At 42.3% G+C, this 21,595-nt stretch overlaps 1 protein-coding gene across 4 annotated transcripts; it reads left to right on the top strand.

The window, feature by feature from the left end:
* Positions 1 to 188: 188 nt before the first annotated feature.
* On the top strand, positions 189 to 21,197 carry THAP4 (THAP domain containing 4). Of its 4 annotated transcripts, none has more exons than XM_028730962.2 (6): positions 190 to 342; positions 3,968 to 5,121; positions 13,147 to 13,306; positions 15,662 to 15,771; positions 15,969 to 16,072; positions 20,879 to 21,197. In XM_028730962.2, exons 1-6 carry the CDS (start codon positions 260 to 262, stop codon positions 20,996 to 20,998), a joined length of 1,731 nt encoding a protein of 576 aa, XP_028586795.2. In that variant the 5' UTR covers positions 190 to 259; the 3' UTR covers positions 20,999 to 21,197. The 4 variants fall into 4 exon arrangements, with proteins under 4 accessions (XP_077786101.1, XP_028586795.2, XP_028586796.1 ...); XM_028730963.2 differs by having other exon boundaries at positions 199 to 342; positions 4,940 to 5,121; XM_077929975.1 differs by lacking the exon at positions 15,969 to 16,072 and having other exon boundaries at positions 189 to 342.
* Positions 21,198 to 21,595: the final 398 nt, after the last annotated feature.

Below are 21,595 nucleotides of genomic sequence, written 5' to 3'. Positions count from 1 at the left end.
AAAAGCCGTTGCTGTTGTTTTTTTAAAAAGGCAAGTGTGCTGTAGATACACGTACGCTCTGACCAAACGCCGCCTGAGGACCGCCCCTGTGAAACGGCTGCTCCTTCCGTACGGAAGTGGCCGTTCAGGGTGCGGCGAGGCGGCTGAGGGGACTCGACAGGCTGCGCCATCTTGTTGTACGGACGCGGAGCGGGGGGAGGAGGAGGAGGAGGAGGTGGAGGTGGGGGGAGAGGCAGGGCCGCCCGCGCGGCCTCCCGAGATGGTGATCTGCTGCGCGGCGCTGAATTGCTCCAACCGGCAGGGCAAAGCTCCCCGGGGTCGAGCGGCCGTCTCCTTCCACAGGTAACCAGGGGGAGGGCAGGAACAGGTCGCACCTGGTGCTGGGAGGGCGACTCGAGCGCAGCCCTGCCCATCTCCTTCTCCGTGACATACGTTGGGCAGGCGGGCGAGGAGCCTCCTGCTTTTCCTCCGCCGCCGCCTGCAGCACCCTGACGGGCTGATGCTTCACGAAACGGGGTGCCCCGCTCGCATACCTGGCTGCTTGCATCCGCTGCCCCCCTTATTACCTCGCCTCCACCCGCTCCCAGGCAGATCGAGGGACAAAAGAGAATCCCTTATCCATGTTCTTTCCGCCAATACAACTCCGGCCGCCTAACCTAATTTTGAGAGAGGTGTGTCAGGGCTGTGCCCCCACCCCCCGGGAAGGCAGAGCAAGGCACTCTGCACATGCTTCCTTATGGCGATGATGATGATGATGATGATGATGATGATGACACATTGCCCCGTCCGTCCCTCACTTTCCCACGTTTTATAGCAGAAGCGCAACCTTTGAAAACAGGTTCTAGGGCGGGTACGTCCTGAACTCTAAAAGTAAGCCCCACTTTTAAGGTGTGGAGCACAGGTGTGAGTACATAGCCTTCCTGTTTGTAAGTTTGCCTGTCTCGTCCTGTCAGAGTTCTGGGAATAAGGTGTATGCACCCATTGGAGAAAGCAACTTGTCCATCAGGTGTGCAGCAAACATCTCGGCAGATGGCAACAATTAGAAATGCCTGATTTTTTGCTTTTCTGGTAGCGTGCAAGAAGAGCATTCCCTAGCGTTAAGAAATATGCCACACCCACGCATATAGAAATGACAAATAGCTAAGTTGCAAAGATATGCAGAATTTACTATAAATAACTTGAGAAAACAATATATATTTATAAATTGAGAAAAGAAGCAAATTTCACCCAGCTCAGCATTTTGTTTCCAGCAGCAACCAAGAATTCACAATCAGGCCAAAAGGTAGATTCTCAGCAAACGGGTGCTGTCTAGAGAAGGGCTGTGGAATCTGTGGTCCTCCACATGGTGTTGGGCTCCTGAGTCTAGTCAATTGAATCCAACATGACCAATGGTCAGGGATGATGGGAGTCATACTCCTCCATATTTTGCCCACATATTGTTTTTTTCTTTTTGTATTAGAGTATACACAGATTTAGATTACATAAACTGTTCTGTCATTGAGAGTAGCAAAGTGCATTACATTGTTTCTTAAAGTGGGACTGATGACCAACAGCTATTGCTTTTGTCAAAGCACAGGCTTACCGCAGATATCATAAAAAAATTCCTTCCAGTAGCACCTTAGAGACCAACTAAGTTTGTTATTGGTATGAGCTTTCGTGTGCATGCACACTTCTTCAGATATCATAGTACATCAAACCATGGTTTGCTCTAACCATAGGTTAGAGCAGGCATAGGCAAACTCGGCCCTCCAGATGTTTGGGGACTATAACTCCCATCATCCCAGCTAACAGGACCAGTGGTCAGGGATGATGGAAATTGTAGCCTTAAAACATCTGGCGGGCTGAGTTTGCCTATGCGTGGGTTAGAGCCCAAATCATGTTTTGAGCTTCCAATGTACAAGCAAACCATGGTTTAAAGCTGTTTGCTTTCATTTCCCCTTTGCTTTGCACTCCAGAAATGAAGCAAAGACCATGACTATAATTTGTCATTTCAGACATAATGTTGTTTGCAAGTGCAGATACACTTCAAACCATTACTTATGATTTTGGTTTGCTGACTGATTGCAAATCATGACATATCAATTCAGTCAGCATGCTAAACCATAATAGTTAGATCCTATACACTTAACATAGTGAGACTTAGTCATTGGTAAACCTGCAGAGGATTGCACTCCTTACTCATGATTTGGTATGACATCTAAATTGAGCAAAATAAATACTTTATAATGCCTACTTGGTCTGCATTGAGGCAGCAGCTTCTGTTGTAACAGAAGTAACTAATACTAAAGTGGACATAGATGAAAAAGGAAAAGTTGTCATCCAACAATGGCATTTTGCACTATGGGTGAACAGAACTTGGATAAGGATATCCCAGTAGATATAAGTTGCAGTAGATCAGCAACAATGCTGATGTTATTGATTATTACACTTATATCCTAGTTTTCCTTGAATGAGTTAAATATAGCATATTTTTGAGTTGAACATATTCTTCATTGTTAAAGTATGTCCTGCTCCCCTGCCTGGCTTCAGTTGGAGGATCTTGGAGATCTATTAAAAACACACACATGAAATAGATCCTGCAAGCCGCCCCCACAATAGGTGATCATTTTGGCCTGTGGCACCACAGGTTTCCTGTTAGCTCCCAGAATGCATTTTGTCTGCTCATGATAGACATGAGAAACTGGCATAGTCTCCATCCAACTTTTCAGTGTCAGGTGTATTGAATCAGAAGGCTTGACACTTGAAAACCCATTTTTTCTGCCTTTGTGTTGAAGTGGTAATTTCAGACTGTTTTATACCTTTCCTGATATTCTCTCCCTACAGTTTGGAAGAGTCTGTTTCACAAAGCAGGTTAATGGGTTAGATTGCCTCTCTCATCATGGATAACTCGCCGATGTAGTGGAGCCAGACAGAGTTTTTCTATTCACACTATTTGCTCTTTTAACTTTACAGTGCTGATCAGGATCTATAGTGCCGTCAACAACACTTGACGTACCTTTAGATGCACCTCTGCCTGAACCAAGACACAGGCAAACAGATAAATGCACACATATTATTTGGTGTGGCTTACAATTTCTCTTCCCCAGAGTGAACAGTGGTAACCCCAGCAGTGTCTCACCACCCTTTCCTCTTATTTGTCTGTATCTCGCACTGCACTGGGAAGGAAGGTAGAAGGATATTTATGTGCCATCTGAGGAGAAAGTTGTTGAGGTAGATGGGTCAGTGATCTCAGACTAAGCTGGAAGACTGCGTAACTCCATATTAGGTCAGGGATAGACATATATTTCTGACTGGTACAAATACATTGTGATATGGTTAGCTGCTAAGCTCCCAAATCTAGACTTAAGGTATAGCAGGGATAACCTAACTAGGGTACCATATAAAGTTCAGCAATAGATTACCAGTGGTGGTGGTGCCCTTACTATAGTACTTTCCCTGTAGAAGACCCATCTGTCCAGCTGCCTCTTATCATTCAGCCTGACCTAATGCAAAGTTAGGTGAGTCTGAGCCCCTTGGAAAGAAATAGGCTTAACCATATCCAACCCTGCATAGGAGTTGCAGCTTTAGCATAGCACTTGGCAGCTCATTTAAATCTGCTGGTTGGATTGTAAGAATTGTTTGCAAGTGGCTAAATGATAAAAAATATTTTAACTGTCATTAATGTTACTGAATTGTATGTATTTCTGTTTGCTGCAAGAACCGTTTTCAGTTTGTCCAGAGTTACTGCATTTTAAAAAAGGAACGAATAGGTTCAAAGCTGAAAGAGTCTTAACATACATGACAAATTTTGATTTGTAGAAAATGTAATTACTGCTGCATATTTCTGTGCCCTGCAATATAATCTTAACAGACTGTCTTTTTATAAAATCCAGGTTGCTCTTAAACGTAACTCAATGTATAAGCTACTTTGAAAAGCTCTAGGCAAAAAGCATACACAGTAATGCTTTTCCTTTACACTGTTTTGAAGGTTTCCCTTAAAGGATTCAAAGAGACTGATCCAGTGGTTAAAAGCAGTTCAGCGGGACAACTGGATTCCCACCAAGTATTCCTTTCTTTGCAGCGAGCACTTTACTAAAGACAGTTTTTCAAAACGGCACGAAGACCAGCACCGGCTGCTGAAGCCCACAGCTGTGCCAACCATCTTCCATATTTCAGAGAAAAGAGGGGAGAGCAGGGATTATGTCAAAAGGAGGAGGAAAATAGCAAGTCAGACTCTAGAAGGAGATGGCGATCAACCAAAGGAAGGAAGCGGTGAGGTAGTTGAGGGAATCTTATCATCTGACCAAAACTTGATAGTTCACGGGACTCAAGAAATAGAGCAAGTGACTCTTCAAGCTGAAATCAGGTCAATGTCAGAGCAGGGAGAAAATTTCCAGGACCAACTTGAAGGCTCCCTCAGGAGGATGTTAGCAGATAACCTAGTCACAAAAGTAACTCAAAATAAGCCAGGAAAACTGACTCTGGAGGATTGTTCTGAAGCAGTTATCCATTCTGGGAATTTGAAAATGGACAAAAGTGGTATATCGGAGGATGACTTCACACCTCCTGTGTCTGGCGCATGCAAATTTATTGGCTCCCTTCACTCTTACAGCTTTTTCTCCAAGCACACTAGAGAGAGGTCATCTTTTCCAAAAGAGCAACTAGAAAGGAAAAGGTTAAGGAGAAGTGCGGATCCAAGCTGTAGTAGCAACACTCTGGAGCAGGATACTAGTTTAACAGAATCCTCCTCTACTTCCTCTCTCACTGCTATCCCTCAGAAACCTTCCCAGAACATGTCTGCTTCTCCTGCAGATCTGACCCCTAAGCCAGCAACAGAAGCTGTTGTAGGTCAGAAGGGAGAAACGGATGCCAACCCCATGTCCATCAATGAGGTCATCATGTCTGCTTCAGGAGCCTGCAAGCTCATTGATTCCCTGCATTCGTATTGCTTCTCCTCTAGGCAGAGCAAAAGTCAAGTGTGCTGCTTGAGAGAGCAGGTAGAGAAGAAGAATGGAGAGCTAAAGCAGCTGAGACAAAAGATCAGTCGCTCCGACAGCCAAGTTAGAAAGCTGAAGGAAAAACTAGATGAACTGAAGAGGATCAATTTCCCATGCCTGAGCAACCTGCTGTCCCAGGACTGTGGTCAGTATCTTCTGCACTCTTAGCCAGGGTGAAACTGATATAAAAATATGAAGCCATTTAGTTAAATATAATGGGTGGGATTCAGTGTTGCGTTATAATGAACAATCACACACTGCATGCATTGCATCTTGCCAGATGGAACCATTACCCCTCTTCCCCTTCAGTGTTGATTTGTGGGTTCTCCCAACTGCCCCTTGAGCCAATTTCAGGGGGCACGCACTGAGAGGAGAGGGCAGGACTTCCCATTGCACTAGCAGAAGTCCGTGTTGGGTGAATTCTGCCCATTTCCTTTAAAATACCTTATTATTATTGGTGATATAGCCTCCAGTTTTTGAAAATGAAACTGCTTGCAAACTGTTATGCTTTGTTGTTGAAACTAGGATCGTCAGGTGCAAAAGAGGCCAAGCAACCCACACATTAAATTGTCATGTAAAAAAGAGAATTTCAGCAGCAGGTGTGGCTTGTTATGCAAGCCACATCTGCTGAGATTTCCTCTTTTATACAACTAGGAAAGCTGCAGGTGTCCTACCCTAACCGAAACATTCACACGTACATTCCCCACCCATACGCCATGCACCAGTGCTCTGAAATTTGAGGAGAGGAGGAATATTGTCCTTAGAATTACATTTTAGGGGTTTCGATTGTTTGCATTACTGCCTATGGGTGAGTCATTAATATGGCAGTTTTAAAACTTGTTTGAAAGTTGCTTGGGAATCCGGTTTATCCATCATATACCTCTCATTTATGAATATCATGATTTCTCAGCATGCTTTCCCTCTGAATGTGTAGCTTTCTTATAACCAAACACAGTTGAGTTACCATTTGACATGCAGTTGGTACACTGTAAAAGGTAAAGTACGTAAAGGTAAAGGGACCCCTGACCATTAGGTCCAGTTGTTACCGACTCTGGGGTTGCGGCGCTCATCTCGCTTTATTGGCCGAGGAAGCCGGCGTACAGCTTCTGGGTCATGTGGCCAGCATGACTAAGCTGCTTTTGGCGAACCAGAGCAGCGCATGGAAACTCCGTTTACCTTCCCGTCGGAGCGGTACTTATTTATCTACTTGCACTTTGACGTGCTTTCGAACTGCTAGGTGGGCAGGAGCAGGGACCGAGCAACGGGAGCTCCCCCTGTCGCAGGGATTCGAACCACCGACCTTCTGATCGGCAAGTCCTAGGCTCTGTGGTTGGTTATACCCAAAATAAGATGCATTATTTAAAAAAAAAAATGCCGCTCAAGCCATAGGCTTGCAAGACAGATGCAGGCCTCCTGGCATTTCTAGCCATCCCATGGAGCTCCCCCCAGGCCACACACATCACTAGCCCTGCATCCTCTGCATGCTTTTGCCTGGCTGGAATGTATCCTTCTCTGAATGAAGAACCATGTGTGTGTGTGTGTGTGTGTGTACTAAACCTCTAACTTTTGCATGGCAGGAATGTAGCTTACTGTACAAAATGACTTATAGTGTTTTAAGGGGAAAAACCAAAGACATACATACATTAAATCCAGCATTAAAAAGACCGCCCGCAGAAAAAGCCCATATATAGTTAAAAGCCAAGTGAATGTTTTTGCCTGGCAACAAAAGGTAAGAGTCACATCTGTTGCCTTCGGCTTACCTGCTACTGGCATATGACCTTGGAAGATTTGCTGTGAGATAATATGGTCCTTGAGCAATCCTACCTTAGGCAAATGGCCATTTCTTGTGTTCAGGAAGCAGACAGTGGAATGACGGTACAGATTCAGTAGTGCTGATGTGGCCAAGACCTAGCAAGTCAGGTGTTCCAGTGGAGTGTGTTTGTATGTGTGCACCAAAATCCTCAGAGCCCCGGAGGGGAAGGGGCCAAACTTCCTTCCTACTCCTCACATCAGGGTTGTCTAGGTATACTAGCCAAATTTTGCCTGAAATTTACTTGGAACATCTCCCCATTGGAGAAGAAGACCTGTAAGCTGAGGTAGGATAAAACACTCTAGCCACTGAGGACTGTGGAAGGTTTTGCCACACGTTCTCCTTTCCTTGCTGCCAAAGAGGTCAATGGAAGTCATTTGCCTATAAGGGAATAAGGGAGAGGTGGCATGTGCATACCTCTCCTGGCTGGATTGTGATGAAGGCGTTCAGAATTCATATACAAGACCTATTTACTATCAGAAGGTTTGAGACCAGGGGTGTGTAACCTGTAGCTGTCCAGCTGTGGCTATCCCACCAACCCCACGCAGCATGGCCAGTGATGGGAGAAGTAGTCCAGCAACATCTGGAGGGCCACAGGTTAGCCTCCCCTGCTTTAGTTTGTTGTGCTGATTTAGGCCAGTGTTGCTCAAACTTGGGTCCCCAGCTGTTGAACTACAACTCCCATCAACTCTTGATCACGCCCTTGCTAGCAGTGATCAGGCTATTCCCCTGACTGTAATTTGTTTTACCGTATTTTTCGCTCTATAACACGCACCTGACCATAACACGCACATCGTTTTTAGAGGAGGAAAACAAGGGAAAAAACATTCTGAATGAAACCGTGGATGTATCATTTTTGTGCTTCATGCTGTGGCCACAGACATGTGATCTGATGGTGAATTTGGGGTGACCCAATGCAAAAATCCTGAGAATTCCTGTGGATCCATGCTTTGTAACCACGTTTTTGCACCATTGCAGCCCCAGGCAACAGTGGGTGCGTGATTTTTTGGGTGCAGGCTGTAGCCATGGACATGCTATGTGATCTGATGGTGAATTTGGGGTGACCCAATGCAAAGATCCTGAGAATCCCTGTGGATCCATGCTTTGTAACCACATTTTTGCACCATTGCAGCCCCAGGCAACAGTGGGTGCGTGCTTTTTTTGGGTGCAGGCTGTAGCCATGGACATGCTATGTGATCTGATGGTGAATTTGGGGTGACCCAATGCAAAGATCCTGAGAATCCCTGTGGATCCATGCTTTGTAACCACATTTTTGCACCATTGCAGCCCCAGGCAACAGTGGGTGCGTGCTTTTTTTGGGTGCAGGCTGTAGCCATGGACATGCTATGTGATCTGATGGTGAATTTGGGGTGACCCAATGCAAAGATCCTGAGGATCCATGTGGATCCATGCTTTTAAACCACGTTTTTGCACCATTGCAGCCCCAGGCAACAGTGGGTGCGTGATTTTTTGGGTGCAGGCTGTAGCCATGGACATGCTATGTGATCTGATGGTGAATTTGGGGTGACCCAATGCAAAGATCCTGAGGATCCATGTTGATTTATGCTTTGTAACCACATTTTAAGTGGGGAGCGAAGGAAAAACAAAGAAGGGACATGAGAGGGGTGTGCAGAGAAGCAGCTGGCTAAGAATGCTGGAGAGGGATTTAACGGGTGGGAGGAAAGAAAGAAAGGCAAAAGTTCCCCCCCAAGCCAGCCATCTCTCTCTCTCTCTCTCTCTCCCTCCCTCCCTCCCTCTCTCTCCCTCCCCCCTCTCTCTTCCTCTCCCTCCCCCCCTCTCCCTCTCCCTCCCCCACTCTCTCTCCCCCAGCAGCACCGGAGCACAGAGAGGAATTAGAAAGAACTACACTCTGCTTGCCTGGAGGGGAGGGGCTTTCCCTGCTCTTTGTTCCGTTTCAGCAATCACAGCAATGAAACAGAGGAGGGGTGGGCAGTAAGACCCTGAGGCAGAATGCAGGAAAGCTGCCACTTCCTCTTTTCAGGTTTCCCTTCTCTGTGACTCGCGATTTGACTTTTGCTTGATTTTTTGGCTCCAGGGACCACACATTCGCTCTATAACACGCACAGACATTTCCCCTTCCTTTTTAGGAGAAAAAATCTGCGTGTTATAGAGGGAAAAATACGGTAATTTTTAAATTGTTGTAACTTGCCCTGGGACCTGCTGGTGAAGGGCAGGTACTAACCTTAGTAACAACAACAACAACAACAACTTCTGATTGATGTTTTGAACAGTTGTTAACTGTTTTGTGTGTGCTCTGTAGAGAAACAAGGAATATGTTTCTGTGTGGACACTGTTACTTACAGATTACTTTGTCTCATAAGAATGAAAGAAACGAAGGACAAAGTTGTAGGCTCAATATGTAACTTTGCCTGACAAAATCTCAATTTGTATGACTTACTGATGCAATTTTGCTAATCTGCAATATCATACCCCTCAACTGTCTCGATTTAAGCGGGACATCCCATTTTGGGGGGCTGTGCTCTTGCACAAGTCACGTGACTCCATGGCCCCAAAGACGTGTGTCCCAGTTTTCCTCTGGGACATGTTAGAGGGTATGCAATATTATTGCTGAGACGCATATTATTTGCAAATGAGTATATGTAAAGCCTTCCCCCTGCTTTATGTTTTCCCCTTTGCATCGCAGCAAAGGCTCCAAGTAGAATTTTGCTACTCAACTATACAGGTGGCAAGCATTTTAGGCATCTCCAATCAGTGCACAATTACCGACATGCAGGTCCTTTTGGACCTGGAAGAGAGAAGAAGGGGGACGGGGTGGAGCATAATGGGCAGGGACACACTTACGCACACTCCACCAATGTGTGCGGGGGCTGGGAACGGAACCCCTGCACAAAATGATCGCCATCTGGACTAACTGCTTAAACTTGAATGTAAATACATATATGTTTGCCTTTAACTTCCTTTATGTAGCTTATCCTCTGTCTATGAAAAGGCAGTAGTAGCCAGAAAGGAATTATGAGTCACAGTATATGCCATCCTTGTAGGTTTCTTCTCTCCATAGCTTGCTTAAATTAAACTACAAGTCCCAGAATACACTGGGGTAACCTCTGTGTAGAGGCCCAAGGTTGTTTCCTGTCTTGTCTTACTAGATTGCATCACAGTGTTCCTGGAGAATAGGGAATGATAAGCGATCTAGAGTGAACAAGCTAAAAATAATCTTGCACGATATGGCCAGCATTGAAACAGACACAGGTACAGTCTAAAATGCTTAACACTTTTATCGAAACACTTCAGACATTCTGAAAATGGAGATTTGGGTTCCATTTGAGCTCTTCTTAAGTTTCGTGCCTATTTAAATTATCCTGCAGGCCATTGTTCTCAGCCTTTGTGTGCAGAGATTTGTTGTCTCAACAGAGCACAGTGCACCTGCACTCTGCAACTTTACTTGGAGCTGCTGTGTGGTCCATGGGATTGTATTCAGAATGAGACCTCAGAATTATGCACTCACTCCCTTGATCCAAATAGCTCAGTTGGTAGAGCATGACACTCTTAATCTCAGGGTTGTGGGTTCGAACTGCACGTTGGGCAAAAGATTCCTGCGTTGCAGAGGGTTGGACTAGATGACCATTGTGGTCCCTTCCAGCTATACAATTCTGTGATTCTATTATCTCTTCATCGTGGGTAAAAGTTTACAAGTAAAACAGGGAAGAGCCCACAACCTTCCTATTCAGTTAACTTCTGTTTATGGTGAGAGGGGAACTTGGTTAACAAACACTCTTGGTACAATGAAAGTACAATAAAATAATATCTGCATTATTTAGCAAGTTTTATATATGGCTTAATAAAAAACCTATACAGAGTTTACTTTAAATAGTTTTAAAATAGTGATTAAGAATAGGAATCAAAACAGACCATACAGCGGTAGAATCAAATATATCTTATTAGAATCAACTTATCGGTTGTATTTAAGGAGATTTTCCAAGGCAATATGTGTGCTTTGGAGTTGCACAATATGACATTTAACATGTACTGTATGAAAGGTTGAGAATGAGGAAGGAGATGTACTGTAAAACACCCTGGGCTTCTCTATGTGTTTAAAAAAAGAAAAAATAGCTGATTATGAATCAGATAAGATTTTTGACCAGCTAGTCATCTAACATTTTGCACGAATTTTCAGTTCACATTCTTTCTTCATTAGAGTAAAAATAAACATAGATATCCTTACCGGTCCGGGCTGGATGATAAATTGAATAACTTTGAGTTGAATTTCAACTTTGAGTCAGCATTCTCTGGTATCTCTGACCAACAACCTCTTAGTACAAATCTAACAGAAAGGTTGTCATTTTTTTTGCAGTCCAATATTCCTTTTCAAATTGCATGTGTTGCAATGGAATTTGTCGTGAAGATACAACTGCAAAGGATTCAGTGCCTTTGGAACTTTGCAAGTGTATTTAGATGAGCTCTTAACGTAGTGAATCTGGAAGGTCTAGCAGTGACCTCTCAATTATTCTTTGTTCTCATTTAGTGATACCATTCCAGATAACAAAAGTGACAAAAATAACAACAAAAAGGAGTAGATAATATGGATCCATGTTACACCCTTTCAGGGAGGGCTGCTTTGAATTGCTGTATTATTACTTGAGCCACTAGATGGTAGCAAAAACCACATTTTCAGCTATGCAAGCTTCCCTGTTTTCATCCTCTTATAAATTAATGGACTCTAGTCTACAAAAGTTAAGTCATAATAAATTCTTAGTCTTCAAGTTGCCACAAGTCTCTTTGTTATAAACTGCATATGTTCTTCAAGGGAGAGAGGTCAGACTTTTGCATGACCTTATACTACCGTAATTGCATGTAAATTGTGCTTTGTCATAAATATTGCCACCATTTTATGCTTAAGGAGATGGAAGGAAAAGAGTTTTCATTGAAATCTGCCCAGATAAAGAGAGCTTTTCAGAATAGCTCATCACCCATCACACTTCTCACTGCTCTATGTAGAGTAAAGTTAGCTTTGAAATATCCTTTTATGCCCATTTGATTGTATTTTTTAAAAATTGAAAAAGAATAGACTTGCCTAACACAAGCATAACATTAGTACATAAACTGAAATAATAAGTAGAGCACCAAAATATATACTCACAAGTTATTTATTCACAACAAAAAGAATTCTTATTTACTCTGCTTTCAGCAATTGGAAAGCACCCCATATAAAATAAAATTATACCTAAAGATATAGATATTGTCCCTGGTGTAAAATAAGTGTTTCATCCCTGCCTGCCCCTGCAGTACTATACCACTTGCATGGAGTGTTTGCCATCTTGCATGGAGTAGTCAAATTTTTAAAAGGACAAGCCAGTCTGTAGAATTCTGTGTGTTCATTTTTAAAGAAAGTGTGCTTTGGGTGCTTGTAGACAGGGGTACTATATTGAAGAGTTACAATGGTAATTTAATTATAGAAAACATCCATTTTACTATACCAATATCTTATTATTATTTGAGCTCTCATCAAAGAACAAGAAAATCAGATACTTCTGGATGCTAGCAGACATTTGAGAACACTGAGGTCAGGTGTTCATCCAAAGCATAGTTATGTCAGTCTTGTGTACCGTCAATCACTCATTCATATGGCTTGAGCCTTGAATGGGACCATTCCTGTTAGGAAGCAGGGAAGACTACAATGCTTTGTTCTGGTTCCTACTTGTGTTTCCCAACTTACAGGTTATAGCTTTGTTATGACATTGCTTTCTCAGTCTAAAATAATGCTTGCCATTGATACAGTTATTTGTAATATAGCTAGTAGCTCTTTGTGTACACATATATAGTTATTTGAATGTGTGGCAGCACATTCAGCATTAATATGAAGGGGACTTGGGTGTGTACAGCTTTGCCCAACTCTGGTTTTCCAGCTGAAATTTTTCCATGCCTGAAAATTTATGTTAGCCTCATTTAGGAAAAGGACATACTTGTATTATTTCTTCTTCTTGTCTCCAGGACTGTGAACATTCCAGCAGTTTTTCTTTGATGGTGGGGTAATTATGCCCTTCCCCAGCATTGCTGCTTTGATTGCAGGTTTTCTCTGTAACATATAGTTTGACCCTGAGGGGGGTAAGAAATGGTCAAGGAGCCTATATGCACATAGCTAGTCAAAATTCGAGCCAGGTTTGTAAAATATGAAATTTGTTTGTTTTGAACTTTCGACCCACCTGGATAAAAAGAGCTGGATAAAAACAGATAAAATGAAAGAGGATGGTAGAACACGCAACATGGCTACTGGGAACAGTCTCACCAATGCAAAGTAGTTGGCCAACATTGACGTGGTAAGAGCTAATTGCCCAAAGTCTTGGTGCAGTTTTCTTATCCTCAGTCTCTCTCTTCTCACAGAAACCCCGCAGTTGAACCCTGTGGTTGAGCCTCTCTCCTGGATGCTGGGCACCTGGCTGTCAGACCCCCCGGGAGATGGTACCTTCCCTTCAATGAAGCCCTTTCAATACCTCGAAGAAGTGTGCATCTCTCACGTGGGGCAACCCATGCTGAATTTTTCGTAAGTTTCCTTATTTTTGAGGGTTTTTTCTGCAACAGGGACACCCTGAAATAATCTGTGTTGTTTATCAAATGAGACTGTTAGTGAGGTACAAGCTAAGAATCAATTTAAATAAAATCAGTGCATAGAATATAAATCAAATTCTTCCTAGAAATAGACATCCTGTTTTTCAGAAGCTGTTAAGCAGCTGTTAACCTATCACACATAGATTTTTACATTTAGTTGTCATCCTTAGCGATGCAGTCAGTTTTCTTAAAGACCTCAAACATAAATGAAAGGAGAGAAGTAACACCTCCACATCCCTGCTAGTAATTCTAGTGCAAAATTGAGTTCTCAGGCACTTTAAGAAAGTAAATAGGCAGCAAAATCTTTAAAAGCCCCTTATGATCTTGTTTCCCCCCTGCTTCCCGTTCCCTCCCAGTGCTCCCATCCTGTGTGTGCCTGGGAAAGGTAACAGCAGGGCATATGGTGGAAGAGGCAGTGGTAGCTGCAGGGTCAAGGTAGCTATGCAACTGTTTGTGGGTTCACCAAGGAATTGGGTGTCTAGGGATCATAGACTTTGTAAATAAGACCCCAAAATTTACTAGTCAGCAACATTTATACTGCCCTGCTAAGAGGAGGTTTTTCTCAAACTTTGGCCTTCTACCAAGTAGATTGGAGATGACCCTCCTCCACCAGCCTAATTATTCACCTGCATGGAATTCCTTTTATGCATGGCTGCCAGGTGATTTGTTGAATACAAGTCTGTCACATTAGGTGGGGGAAAGCCGCAGTGGCTGTATGATGGATTTGGGAACAATAGATTGAAGGGGCTTCAATGGCATACGAATGTGTTGCAGGAGAACAGTGGTCATATGGGATGTTGTGATCTGGACACTTTCTTTTAGTTGGCTTAAGTGCTTAATGGGGTCCTTCCTGGTAGCCTGGGAATGGAATGTGTTTTCCAGAGCCAAGCAAGAGAGGGCGTGATCAAATGTATGATTTATTATCCTCCAGGCATTACAAAGATTTTTTCAATATATTTTTGAAATTTTTCCAGCTCTCTTGACTTAAAAAAAGATGCATTTCTATATAAGCACAAATGGAAAGTTGGAAATGTAACAGGTTTTGGTTTTGAGAAAAACAGCTTTTCTTAGAATTTTGAGCAGTCTTTTGTGTTCTTAAAATGGAAAGTGAAATTTGAGGGTTGAAAGGATATTCACCTTATGCTGTTGTAAAGATAAACAAACACCTCCTCAATGATTGCAATTATGCATGATATTATTTTCTCAAAGCCATGGCTTCCCGCCAGGAGGTACTCAAGGGTATGCAGTACCAGCACCTCTTGTTGTTGTTGTTAAAAACTGTGGCACTTACTGTAACAACTTTGTGATGAATACTGGCACCTATTTTTGGGGGGTGGGGAAGCACTGCTTAAAGCTTCTAGTTTTTATATCCTTTAAAAAGTGGTTGGTTCAGTGTGCTTTGGAATTTAATGCACTCTGCCACATGCCTATTCTAGTTGCATAACTCTTTCTGCTGAATTGCCCAGCTGAAATACGGATTTTCACTATTTGGGAAGATTTGAACCCCTATAAAGTTGCTTTAAAGAGTTGTGTTTTAAAATATTACTTGCCAGCTGATTCTGTAAATGGCAAAATTGCCTATCTCCTTGGGGACTATTTAGGCCAAAAGTGAGCATCCATTCTTCCTCTGCATGACCTCTGCAGAAATGCAGTGTAGGAAATGATCCAGAAACATCATAAATATGGGAGAGGTAATAGGGCGGTTATGGAAGAAAGCATTCTTTGCTGCCGACATGACATTTGGACCTGATGTATAAAATCAGCACTTTTTTTACTAGCACAGTTCTGTAGTTTTTAAAAGCACTGTTCAGGAGTGCTATGTGTAAGGAAACTTGTATTACTGCAGCGTATTATGTCGAGGAAGAACAACACTGTCATACTACTCCTGCGATGACAGGTACACCTCAATCTTCCTTATTAGGAGTTGCTGGAGTTGCCAAGTAAAATGAAAAATATACTCTGACAAGTATCTAGTGGGATAGGCAAAAATGCAGTGCATAGTTAAAAGAATGTACAAATTTCCAAGAGAGGAAAAAAGATATCCAAGAAACTATCTTCAGCCATATGTGAGTGAACATAAGTTAGAAATGCCCTTAACATCAGTGGGTCTATTCTGAATAAGACTTGCATTGAATATGATCCTGTGCTTCTTAAATGGGACTTCGGGTTTACTGTTTGTTGAGGACAGGTATGGGAGCGCTATTTTCATTTCATACAGATGATGCTGAAAAAGCTGTGGAGGATGTGTTTATAGAGGCATGGTAATGTTAGTATCCTCCTATCCTAATAGATTCAACGCCTTCCATCCAGACACCAGGAAACCGATGCACCGAGAATGTGGATTTATCCGCATCAAACCTGACACTAACAAGGTGGCCTTCATCAGTGCTCAGAATACAGGTACTAGCCTAATTACATTAGCAGGTTTCCCCCTCTTTCTGCTTTAAAACTAGCTTCCCTTAAAGTACCGGTAGTCAGAAAGTGGCTTGATGCCGTACTTTCAACAAATCTCTCTTGCCTGCTTATAAGCCAAGTGTTGTCTTGTATTCCAGCTCTATGAACTGTGTCAGTATTAATAATTTCTCTTCTTGATCCAGGTTTGGTAGAGGTGGAGGAAGGAGAGGTTAATGGTCAGGAGCTTTCTATAGCTTCCCACTCCGTAGCAAGGATCTCATTTGCCAAGAAACCCCATGTAGAGCAAGTGAGTATATTTAGGTGTGGTCCAGCTGAACTGGTATGACAAATCCGTACTCGGCATTCTGTTGCCTGCCTGAAGAGTTATATGATATCTCCCAACCTAGGACATGCACACAAGGTGAAATGGGCAGCTCGAAAAAGACCACTAAAGAGTAGGAGAGAGCAACTAACATCTGTAGCTATGAACTTCAGTGGTTAAGGATTTGAACCCTTAGTCAGCAGGCAAGCAGACTGCAAACAACTACCGAAATTTGGGGGATAAAACAGATAGGGTTCAGTTCCTGCAGAAGGGAGATGCTGAAGTGACTACAAGAAAGCTTTTGTGTATTCTGGCAGCAGCAACTATTTTAGATGTTGAAGGTAGGAAGAGCATCTAGACTTGAACCCAAATTTCCTATAGCTCCACATCTCAGGAAATGGCAGAAGGCAGACTCATGATGGGGCCCTTTGAACTCACTAGTACAGTAGAACCACTTAGACCACAAGAGGACCCAGATATGGCCAAGGATTATGATCTCACACAGGAAAAGGGTGGAGAGGGAGATGTGCCTGCAGTTATATAGCTAATCAGAAAGAGTGGTGCAGGGCCTCACTGGATAAGTGTCTGACTCATTCATGCCCCAGGAAGCCTTTAACTTTGACATTCTCTTCAGCCCTACCTATTTTTTGTAACTGATTTCCAATATCTGTCAATTTTTGTACCCAGCAGACCTTTCTATCAATCTGTCTCCCCACAGATTGGCAGCAGCACTGCTTGGTTGATAGTTACAGTAGCAGAAACTGCTCTTACTCTGAGTTGCAAAACTCTGACCAGAATGTGTACTCCTGACTTGATAGGATATTTTAGTGAATATTCTCTCTCCTGCCCACAACCTCTGTGGCAGATGTCAAGGCTGTAGTTACCTAATTTTGGGGACCCTCATTTACCCCCACAAGACTGGTTCTTTGGGGTTTCAGAAGCAGGAACAAATTTTCAGTATTTTGTACCAGACATTCCCAGTCTTTCAACAGTCCTGACTTTTCCTTCCTCTTGAATTGAATAGTAGGTTTCTCTCTGGCTGGCATGATACTATACAGAAGAGACAAAAATTGTCCTCAGGTGTCCTCTGGCTATTTTAATATGGATGTCTGCCCTGGGAAGGCCCCTGGTTTGTAGAGAGACAGAAATGTCCTGTCCCTGGGCTGTTTACCCTGCTGAGCCTTAATTATGACTTGGATGAAAGGAGGCGCATTTATCTTGGTGCTTGCCACCACTTTCTCTGCTCTGTTAGAAGGCAACACAAGAAAACACCATGCTGATGGAGTGCTTGCTGGCTCCGCAGGCTGTGACTGTTCATAGGCATTGTAAAAAAAAAAAATGTTGCTAGACCCCTCACTTTCTTACCTGATCTCAAGGATTTCATCTGTCCAAGAATTTCTCATACTTCTAGCCAACAGGTCTCTTCTCTTCGTAGGACTGTCCCTCCCTCCCCCCTCCCTCCCTTTTCTTTTTTCTTTGTATACATATTTTCCTCTTCATGTTGTTCACATAATTTCATGTAAGGCATATTGCTCTTTTAATAATAATTTTTATTATTTGGTAGCACTGTACAAGGTCTTAGAGTACTTTTCCTCATCAGGCAGCCTTGACTCTTGCAGTTGAAGAGCTTAGCAGAGCAAGCACATTCCCTTGGGGGAGAAAAAAGACAAAGTCAAGTAGACAGTCTGCTTCTATAAAATTTAAAGTAGCTCTGTTCATCCTCATATTTCATGCTACTGTGAGATCTGTGCCAATTTTTTAAAAATGCATTAAGCACTTGGTAGAAGAGGTAAAACGAGAACAGCAGTAGAGGACCTGAAAAAAATATGGAGGTCAGATAAATGACAGAGAAATGAAAGGTCTTGTCTATTTTGTAGAAGGGCAGCTACTGAGAGAGGGCTACTGTCAACCTTCCCTCTAATAGGGAACTTGGGTAGTGAGTGCCAACAGAAATGGGACCACTGAGAAACAAGAGGGAGGCAATGACACATTCAGTGGAATGCCAAGATTTACAGAAGTACACAACTATATATTAAAGCAAACATGTTCAGTGCCCATGGAAGGCTGAGTATCAGTTGAAAGAGAAAAGCGGAGAAGCGATGTGTGTAGATGGAAGGCTCCCTGGACCAAACTGACTGGTTTGAACCCTGAACAAGAGGAGTCCTATTAGGAAATGATAATACATTGGAACATTCTGTTGCAGATCCTAATTGTTTCTACTGAAGATTAACTCAGGTGACTGAGTGTCAATCAGTTTGGAAGCTAAATGGGGCCACTCAAAAGTCAGGGATTCATTTCTAGATAACAGCAAGCTCCCAGATATGCAGAATTATGCAATGTTATGAATTATAAAGAAAGAGGATTTTTTAAAAATTAAAAAAAGTACTTGTGAAGCCCCAGGGTGGAGGTACCTAGTGCCTTCTAGATGTTATTGGACTACAACTCTTAGCATCCCTCTAAAAGAGTTTTTAACCATTTAGTTAATGTAAAATTTTGGTGGCCAGTTAAAAATATAATGATCCTACATTTCACAGATGTTCTGAAACGAGCCTACGCACACCGGACCCTTACATTTTTCATTTTTCTTGACTATTGCCTAACAACAAAACCACATCCCACAAAGATACTCAGAATATCTATTTATGACCTTTTGTAAACTGCTTGTTTACAAACACTCACCCTCTTATATCCCTGTTGCTTATAGCTGTCCAATACATAATGTTAAAATAGTTTGAATAATTTTGGACTGTGGAACTAATTTAATTTATTGGTACATTTAACCTACATTGTTATGTAAGTACCCTGCATCTGCGGCAAAGCAATGCTAACAGTATTCCAGTATACTTCTGTTTATATTCTAGTGACTTGTCTGAGGGTGGGTGCTTCGAAAATGCAACATACCACTTAGTTCATTGTAGAGATGTCAAGGTTTGCCACTGTTAAAAACATTTGATAAAAATAGCTCCTGGATTTCCAGTCAAAGCATTGTAGAATTTAGAGTTGGGAAAGGCACAGGCTGCAATTTGAATGTAACTGGATGCATCACAAGAACAAGCCTGGCCTCTCCTCCCTTGGCTTATATGCTATTTCCTCCCCCTCTCCTCTAGCACTAACAAAAGGAGATGAGAAACTTCCACTTCCATTTTAGATTAACCACAAGTAACCTTGTTTGAACATTAAACTATGTTTGAAGTTTGCTGTGGCTGGTGAAAGCAAGTCAACTTCATAATCTCCAGTTTGAGTGTGCTCAAGCCCACCTATAATGCAAAACACACAAGGTTCACCTGCAAAGCATGTTATCTGAAAAGCATGGTAATTATCAGTATGTATTAAAGGTTTAATGTACTAAATATTAAGGTCCAGATAAATCAAGAACATGAAAAAGCAAGACCACTCACTCTTCATATTAATTCAGTTCCAACACGGGAACAATAACACCGGAGGTTTGTTTATTCAGGTTTTATCCTGTTCCATCCATTCCCTTAAGGATTTCTGCAGCCGTAGGACAACTTACAGTTGCCGTTGAGTTCCTTTTGGAGGGAGGGGGGAAGCAAACTCCCAGAAGCTATAGGTCTCCCAGCCAGTTGCTGGGGTCAAGCTAATCTTTCTATTGCTGGTGAGAGCAGCAGGAGACACATCCCAGTTCACCCATGTCTCCTTTTCCTTGTCTCAGATTATCTTGCCTGTAATGTTTGGGATACATTTCCTGGGTGATTATGTAAAAATTACCAATATTCAGCGGTTTGTTTTAAAAGGGGGAAAGTATTTTATTCTGTAGACCTCTTCAAATAAAGACAGGAAATTGATTTTACTGGCGCGGTTTGTGTTTGCATTTCCTCACAATATATGGTTCGAAATAACAAGTGTATTAGAGAGCTTTCATGGAGCTGAAGTTATTCTGTTTCGATAGCTGCATATTGGTGGGGTGTGGGTGTTTTTGCTGCAATTATACTTAACAAAATAACTTTTGGCAGGGTTTCTTTGGCAGGGATCCCGCAGTCCCGGATATCTCCACTCTTCTTTAAAAACCATGTTAACTATGGCAAAAAAGGGTAAAGGGCACCAACTTAGCATACACAAAATCTTGGATTGTGTGCAGAAATCTTTTACTGAAATAAGTGGGGGGGTGGGCCTCTTCGGCCTCTGCCAAAATGTGCTCTGACTACAGTGCCTTGCTTTACATTTATGGGCTGTTTGGTGCAAGACCCCCAGTATTCCATAGCTATCAAATTCTAAACTATTCTCTCCCCCTCTCCCCTTTATTTAATATGTTTAATCCAATTCTCCATCATGGTTTTCTTCAATTTCAGCATTGCAATTCCTTGCCTTCGTATTCTCATACTTGGTTTAAACCTAGCTTGGCAAATTAGAAAGCAGAAGATGCTTTCAAATGAGGCACAATGCTGAGTGAAGCAATCACAAATGATTAGCAGTCGGTTTTGTTTTCTTTCACTATTTTGTCTTGTGTATTGTTGAAAGGTTGAGTGATCTCAGAGCAGGATCCTGGTACAAAATATAAGCAAAAATCTTGAACAAAATAGTTCACCTTTCTCCTGATTTATGGGATATATTATCTGTTCCTCTTGAATAATACTTGGGTGGTGGGAATATAAGCAGGTCTTCATATTTTCTCTGTAGAATTTTGCAGGGGTGAGCCATTTTGCTTCCCATTCCTGAGGACACAGATTTGGTTCAGGTCATTGGACAGTGATTTGCTTTGCTGCTGTTTTTCTTCTTGAATTATAAACAGGATCAAATAATAAGCCATGTGTTTTCTATTTCCCTCCTTAGATTACTAGAAAATTCAGGCTCAATTCTGATGGGAAACTAGAACAGACTGTCTCCATGGCAACCACTACGCAGCCAATGACTCAGCACCTTCACATTACCTACAAGAAAGTGACTCCTTAAAACAAAGAGGAGGTTGTTTCACGATAGAGGAATCGAGGCCAAGAAAACGGAAGCAGCTTGGAAGCAGTGACTCTGTATCTTTGTGATCCAGTTCCTACCTGACAGCAGAAACTATAGTTGCTGAAAGAAGTTATTCTAAGGTTTCTGTAATGGTAGACTTAAAAAACCAAAAGCCAATAAAAAAGCCTTTATTTTTAAAGGTGTAGCTTGGAATGGTATTATGTTGAATTAGAAATGACTCCATGTTGTCATTTGTTAAAGAAGCATTGATAGTTTTTCCTTATGAAGCATGGAGGTGATGGGAGACTTCTGTCTTCAGTTTCTTTTTGCAATCTTTATGGTTTGCAAACAAGGTGGTTTATACAAAGGAAGAGGTCATGGATTCCTCTCATTAAATGCAGGCTATGGCTAGAACCGATAAATACCTATAAGAAGTTAAGCAATCCTGAGAGAGACTATGCTTTGTTTTTGTTTTTTAAACTAATTTCTCAAGTCATGATGAGAGCCCAGATCTTTTTCAGGTTTCTTATATAACCCATGTTCTGTTGAATAGGGTAAAACAAGAATTCCTTCCTTCATGGCTTCATGTAATAACTT

The sequence above is a fragment of the Podarcis muralis genome, chromosome 6 (assembly GCF_964188315.1).
Source record: "Podarcis muralis chromosome 6, rPodMur119.hap1.1, whole genome shotgun sequence".
Classification (NCBI taxonomy): domain Eukaryota; kingdom Metazoa; phylum Chordata; class Lepidosauria; order Squamata; family Lacertidae; genus Podarcis; species Podarcis muralis.
Note: the sequence above shows the minus strand (reverse complement) of the source record. Positions and strands in the feature narration are given on the sequence as shown.

Bases quoted from the DNA above. Each gene is read 5' to 3' on its own strand.
- THAP4 (XM_028730962.2), top strand. From the start codon at position 260: ATGGTGATCTGCTGCGCGGCGCTGAATTGCTCCAACCGGCAGGGCAAA. The intron at 5,122-13,146 runs GTCAGTATCTTC...CTCTTCTCACAG, and splicing joins CCTGCTGTCCCAGGACTGTG to AAACCCCGCAGTTGAACCCT. The intron at 15,772-15,968 runs GTACTAGCCTAA...TTCTTGATCCAG, and splicing joins CATCAGTGCTCAGAATACAG to GTTTGGTAGAGGTGGAGGAA.